General features: G+C 38.1%; 1 protein-coding gene across 1 annotated transcript in view; it reads left to right on the top strand.

The window, feature by feature from the left end:
• Window positions 1-3,027, top strand: part of LOC127843709 (endonuclease/exonuclease/phosphatase family domain-containing protein 1-like) — a 560,124-nt gene extending 557,097 nt beyond the window's left edge. The window contains exons 12-13 of the mRNA XM_052373452.1: window positions 2,017-2,157; window positions 2,743-3,027. Of these exons, the coding sequence (XP_052229412.1) occupies window positions 2,017-2,157; window positions 2,743-2,921 (320 nt within the window). The 3' untranslated portion in view covers window positions 2,922-3,027. The remainder of the gene's footprint in view (window positions 1-2,016; window positions 2,158-2,742) is intronic.
• The last annotated feature ends 4,178 nt before the right edge of the window (window positions 3,028-7,205 follow it).

The raw sequence follows: 7,205 nt of genomic DNA on the forward strand, positions 1-7,205 counted from the left end.
GAACACATTTTCATAATTGATGAAGTTTACATAGACGGATGAGTCACACTTAAGGAAAATGTTCCAGTATGATGTGCAGGATTGCGATGTGACCGTGCACGAACTCATCTTTCGTAAGTCCGCTCATTGGTCATGTAGATGCTGGTCAGGTTAATCTTTTTTATTCGGATAGGCATAATGCGATTAACACTTTTCCTGACATGAAAGACAACGTTCCCCTAAGTAATTGGAATATGAACTTTGTCTTCCCATATCATGCTGAAGAGCGTGTAGAGTTACTCCTCCCTGGTCTTGATGTAAGCCTTTAGAGCTATTGGCAGTATGCTGTCAGGTCTTGCAGACTAGCCGATCTCCAACTGCTTGATTGTGCGGTTGATATCTTTCTTCTTGAATACGCAACACTTGATTGGCAGATCGCTAGTGGTTTATCTGGTGACCTAGCAGAAGCTTGCCTGTAGAGTAGCTCCTGGAATGGCTCGATCCATCTCTTCTTCACAACACTTGATTGGCAGATCGCTTGTGGTTTATCTGATGGCTTAGCAGAAGCTGGCCTGTATAGTAGCTCCTCGAATGGCTCGATCCATCTCTTTTTCTGCACTTCGTTGTCTGCTTTCACTCCTCATATCTTTTCCATTACTTGCGGCTCTTATTTGTCATATTTTCCTGATATTCACTTGGTGATTGAGTACAGGCCATTGGTTCTGTTCTTGCATGCTTTCTTTTCTGTCATGCTTGTTTAACCATTGTGTATCCTTTTGGGATGGAAAATAATTAATCCGATGACCAGGTTACTTGTGACACACACGTCGGCAAAAATCTTACTGAAGTCATTCATCTCTTCTAGTCCTTGCTGTCCCATGATGTTCTCCTATCCCTGTTCTTGGTGTTGAATTCACCGATTAAAATTATGATTTTCCTATTTTGCTCGTCTTGCCTGATGGTTTACGGACTGTTGTAAAAGTCATCATTTTCGTTCTCTTCACTTTTGTTTCGGAGCGTAGAACTCATGACTGGATTATGTCCATGTTGATCTTCTTTGTATTGAAATAGGTAGTCCTGATCCATGCTGATGCCATCAGATGAGCGCTCTCTGTGCTGACTTTTACAGCATCTGGGCTTCTGCCAGTGCGTGTACTGCATCCTCCTGCTTATACCCCAAGTGCATCAGTAACTCGTCAAAAGTCCATGGCTTTTGCCCAGAATTAGTCTACCATTATTCGCATATTTAATGAAAGTTCAACTTCCTTATATCTCCTGCAACTTGCGCTCTCTCCAGTCCCCCCAGTCTGGTACATGTATGGATGGTAGTGTTGGTCCTGGTGGAGATGATGTTCTTTGGCCTGGGGGCTTCCAGGAGGCCCATCTTCTCCCTTTTCCATGATGTATTGATTGTCTGTAGCTACAGTGTGTTTATAACCCCAGATCGAATGATCAGGAGGTATATTGTTTTTGTCCTGTCTGTCTGTCTGTCTGTCTGTCTGTCTGTCTGTCTGTCTGTCTGTCTGTCTGTCTGTCTGTCTGTCTGTATGTCATTGTATGCGTGTGTCTGTCCCAAAACTTTAACCTTGCTCACAAAATTAAAACTCTTGGGTCTATGTTTTTAAATTTCACATTAGCATGCATCTCATTAAGATCTACAATCAAACATGGTTTGAGGTCACTAGGTCAACGGTCAAGGTCACTCTGACCTTTACATTCAAACTATAACTTTGTTTCTAAAATAGCTGCAGTGCGGCTTCAAAGCACAGTAGGGGGCATGGTGATTCACAAACACAGCTCTTGTTCATAAAGTAGGGTTGCTAGCCATACACAAAAATAATCTGGCAACACATAAGTGAGGCTACTCCAAAGATAGTTGGAATTACCTTTTAATCTTTGAATTACATCGTTTTGCTATAAGTTGTTATGAATTTAGTTTGAAATCTGTCAAAAACAATGTGCATTCAAAAATTCTATTAGAAATGTTTTATATAAGGTTTTCAATATTAAATGAATGATGTTTTTTGTTTATTTTAGATTTTGACGATCTTCGAAATCAAGGCTATCACAATTGTATTGCCGACGGTGTCTTCACAAACATAAGCGACGCCAACAAAAAAGGCAGCAAGACATACGATAACATCTGGATATCTAAACAGACAAAACAAGTGTTCACTGGTAAGAATTATTTTATTCCCCGCCAGAGGTGGAGGGATAATAAATTGGTCTTTGTCAGTCCATCCATCCTTCTGATTGACCATCTCAAAATTTATCTTTGGCGAGGGATATCAATTCAACAAATTTGCTTGTTAATATTGTTGTTATATTGTGCTTGATTTTGCTGGTCCAAAGCTTTGTGCATTGTAAACGATTTGTGTTGAAGATTTCCATCAGTTGATGTTTATTTAAAGTTTGCTTACCCTTGATTAATTGGAAAATACTATATTATCGATTGAATTAATTATGTTAGTCAATGAAAAACAAAGAAGAGGCATTTATCAATACTTTATGTTCCTGATTCTCAAATGAACATAAATGTATCATATTTCAAACCTTGGAGATTTAATTATGATGATGCCATTATTCCCGCAAAAAAATCCACCAGTAAATATGCAATCGAATTGTGGAATAACTTAACATATTACGAAAATTTGTTAATGTTAGTTCATAAACAATTTAAAATCTGCTCATGAGATCACCAGAAGTCTACAATAATGCTGTTTTAGGCGGTTTTATGGTAATATATTTTATTCCCCTGCACAGGTCAATGTGACGTCGTGAGAGAGGGACTGTCCAGTCCCTGGATCCCCAAGGGCTGGACGTGGGGCGGGGTCGTGAGTGACCACTGTCCAGTGTGGGCCCAGTTCTACACGGGCCGTGACCTTGACACTGGAGACTTGAAGATCGGACCAGAGGCCATTAAATTTGCACTGACTGACTGATGTTTAGTAAAAGATTAGAATATTACATGTTTGACTCTGGTATGACAGACATCACTAGTAGCAATTGATAATGCAGTTCTTTAAACAATAAATAGTGACAATATTCCACACTTTTCATTATGTTATTGCCATGAAAATCCCCATTTAAACTACTTTGAAATGGAAGCCCATAATAAACTAATAAGACACAATTAACCAGCGCTTGAACATATTTGTGTGCTAATATTAGAAATATTCTCTTGGTTAAATGTTTCCAATTTATGTAGCAAATTTGTTCAACATGTTATGGTACGTGAAGTTTTGAGATGTTGATGTTATTTATGTTAAGTTTGATGTGTGCTGCGTGGATGCAGTAGCGTGTATCCCCGTACACATCTTCGATGTTGTTATATTTTCAGCCTTCAGAGGCTGGTAGCGGTATTGTTATTATGCCCCCCTTCGAAGAGGAGGGGGTATATTGCTTTGCTCATGTCGGTCGGTCTGTCGGTCCGTCCACCAGGTGGTTTCCGGATGATAACTCAAGAACGCTTGGGCCTAGGATCATGAAACTTTATAGGTACATTGGTCATGACTCGCAGATGATCCCTATTGATTTTGAGGTCACTAGGTCAAAGGTCAAGGTCACGGTGACCTGCAAATAGTAAAATGGTTTCCGGATATTAACTCAAGAACGCTTAGGCCTAGGATCATGAAACTTAATAGGTAGATTGATCATGACTCGCAGATGACCCCTATTGATTTTCAGGTCACTAGGTCAAACATCAAGGTCACAGTGACCCAAAATAGTAAAATGGTTTCCGAATGATTATTCAAGAACGCTTAGGCCTAGGATCATGAAACTTGATAGGTAGATTGATCATGACTTGCAGATGACCCCTATTGATTTTTAGGTCACTAGGTCAAAGGTCAAGGTCACAGTGACATGAAATAGTAAAATGGTTTCCGGATGATACCTCAAGAACGCTTATGCCTAGGATCATGAAACTTCATAGGTAGATTGATGATGGCTGGCAGATGACCCCTATTGATTTTCAGGTCAAAGGTCACGGTCACAGTGACCGAAAATAGTAAAATGCTTACCGGATGATAACTACAGAACGCTTATGCCTAGGATCATGAAACTTCATAGGTACATTGATCATGACTCGCAGATGACCTCTATTGAGTTTCAGGTCACTAGGTCAAAGGTCAAGGTCACGGTGACCCGCAATAGTAAAATGGTTAGCGGATGATAACTCAAGAACGCTTAGGTGTAGGATCATGAAACTTTATAGGTAGATTGATCATGACTCGCAGATGACCCCTATTGATTTTCAGGTCACTAGGTCAAAGGTCAAGGTCACAGTGTTCCAAAATAGTAAAATGGTTTCCGGATTACAATTCAAGAACGCTTAGGCCTAGGATCATGAAACTTGATAGGTAGATTGATCATGACTCACAGATGACCCCTATTAATTTTCAAGTCACTAGGTCAAAGGTCAAGGTCACAGTGACATGAAATAGTAAAATGGATTCCGGATGATAACTCAAGAACGTTTATGCCTAGGATCATGAAACTTCGTAGGTAGATTGATAATGGCTGGCAGATGACTCCTATTGATTTTCAGGTCACTAGGTCAAAGGTCAAGGTCACGGTGACCCGAAATAGTAAAATGGTTTCCGGATGATAACTCAAGAACACTTATGCCTAGGATCATGAAACGTCATAGGTACATTGATCATGACTCGCAGATGACCCCTATTGATTTTCAGGTCACAAGGTCAAAGGTCAAGGTCACAGTGACCCGCAATAGTAAAATAGTTTACGGATGATAACTCAAGAACGCTTATGCCTAGGATCATGAAACTTGATAGGTACATTGATCATGACTGGCAGTTGACCCCTATTGATTTTCAAGTCACTAGGTCAAAGGTCAAGGTCATGGTGACCTGAAATAGTAAAATGGTTTCCGGATGATAACTTAAGAACGCTAATGGCTACGATCATAACACTTCAAAGGTACATTGATCATGACTCGCAGATGACCCCTATTGATTTTGAGGTCACTAGGTCAAAGGTCAAGGTCATGGTGACCCGAAATAGTAAAATGGTTTCCGGATGATAACTCAAGAGCGCTTATGCCTAGGATCATGAAACTTCATAGGTACATTGATCATGACTCGCAGATGACCCCTATCCATTTTGAGGTCACTAGGTCATAGGTCAAGTTCACGGTGGCCCGAAATAGTAAAATGGTTTCCGGATGATAACTGAAGAACGCTTATTCCTAGGATCATGAAACTTGATAGGTAGATTGATCATGACTCGCAGATGACCCCTATTGATTTTGAGGTCACTAGGTCAAAGGTCAAAGTCACGATGACCCAAAATAGTAAAATGGTTTCTGGATGATAACTCAAGAACACTTATGGCTAGGATCATGAAACTTCATAGGTACATTGATTGGCAGATGACCCCTATAGATTTTCAAGTCACTAGGTCAAAGGTCAAGGTCACAGTGACAAAAAACATATTCACACAATGGCTGTCACTACAACGGAGAGCCCATATGGGGGGCATGCATGTTTTACAAACAGCCCTTGTTTTTATTATTTTTAGACACCTTGTTTTCGTATATAATAGGAATTCAATACTGCTCCAGCAGCTGGAGTTTCACTTCTTTATATTGAATTGCACAACAGTTTGATGTGTGCTGCGAGGATGCAGTAGCGTGTATCCCCGTACACTTCTGTGATGTTGTTATATTTTTAGCCTTCAGAGGCTGGTAGCGGTATTGTTATTTTTATTATTTTTAGAAACCTTGTTTTCGTATATAATAGGAATTCAATACTGCCCCAGCAGCTGGAGTTTCACTTCTTTATATTGATGTACTGCTGATTTCACATTAGGTGTACCGTTCTTGGGATGTGGAAAATAGTGAATGCCACTTTTGTTTTCAAGTAGTTTGTGTGTTCCTTGTTATAGTAAAACACTGTATTCACAACATATGAACCAATAAACCATCTTTTATTACTTACACATGAATGTCTTCCGGTAATTATACTTATAATAGTTGTAGGTTTTGCTTGTTAGAACTATTTTGTATAATTGTTATTTAAATATAGCTAACAATACCATTTAGATTTGTTTAATATGTTTGAATACACAAAGCAAATTATATTTATTATATTACCACAATTTTATAAAGTTTTGCTGTTTTCACTTTGATATAGTATTTCTGCCGAATTTCACCAGTTTGTATTATTATTTGCTTAATTTCAAAAAATTCATTAAATCGAAACCATCATCATTTCGTCATCATCATCAGCTTCATCATCATCACCACCACCATCATCACCACCACTTCCACCACAATCATCATCTTTATCATATCTTCGTTGTCGTTGTACTCATCGTCGACGCCGTTTTCGTCGGCGTCGGCTAAATCATCATCGGTAGCAGAAGCACAAACCACAGCAGCAACAACAACAGCAATATCATCAACATCTTTCAGCATCGTCAGTAAAACATCAACTTAATCATTCTAAGAGTCATTAATGTTTATAACAAAGTCAACGCCAACAGTGTTAATTTTATTTGTATTTCAACCATGACAATGCTTATTTTACAATCAGATAAAAAGCAACACACGTTCAATCATTGAGTAATCCGAAACTACCGCAACTGGTTAATAATAAGACATATACATTTATATAATTACATTATTTAAGAACATAGAACTACATACAAATGCATGTAGTTGTGCATTATAAAACTATTTTTTTATTGTAACATCTAAAAACAATACTCTATCATTATCGACGTTTAAAGGGTTCTATTTTTGGAAACGATCAACATGACAGGCACAATGCATAGCATGCAAATAAAAACCTATTAATATGATACAGTTGAACATATCAAGCGGTTAGAATAATATTTTTTTAAAGAAATTAAAATATTTCATATAATTCAATATTTTTATGTTATTCGAATGCGTTGACAATTGTGTAAACGTGTACATGCTTGAAAGCGAACTAATAAAGTTGTATCAACATGTTCCAAATTGTATTAGTCATTGAAACAAAGGCATACATTTAATTTAAACATGTACAATAACATTGACACAAAGCAAAAAAAGTAATATCAGACAGACATTCAGACATAATAGTTTATATTCTATTAATATCTGTCTATAGTTTTTTTTTTCGTTTAGTAGTGTGCCACTTGCTCTGTACCTGGTCAAAATAATCACCATGCCATGTTGTTCCCTGATTTAAATATCAAGTCATTAACGACTTAGGAGA

The sequence above is a fragment of the Dreissena polymorpha genome, chromosome 9 (assembly GCF_020536995.1).
Source record: "Dreissena polymorpha isolate Duluth1 chromosome 9, UMN_Dpol_1.0, whole genome shotgun sequence".
Taxonomy (NCBI): Eukaryota; Metazoa; Mollusca; class Bivalvia; order Myida; family Dreissenidae; genus Dreissena; species Dreissena polymorpha.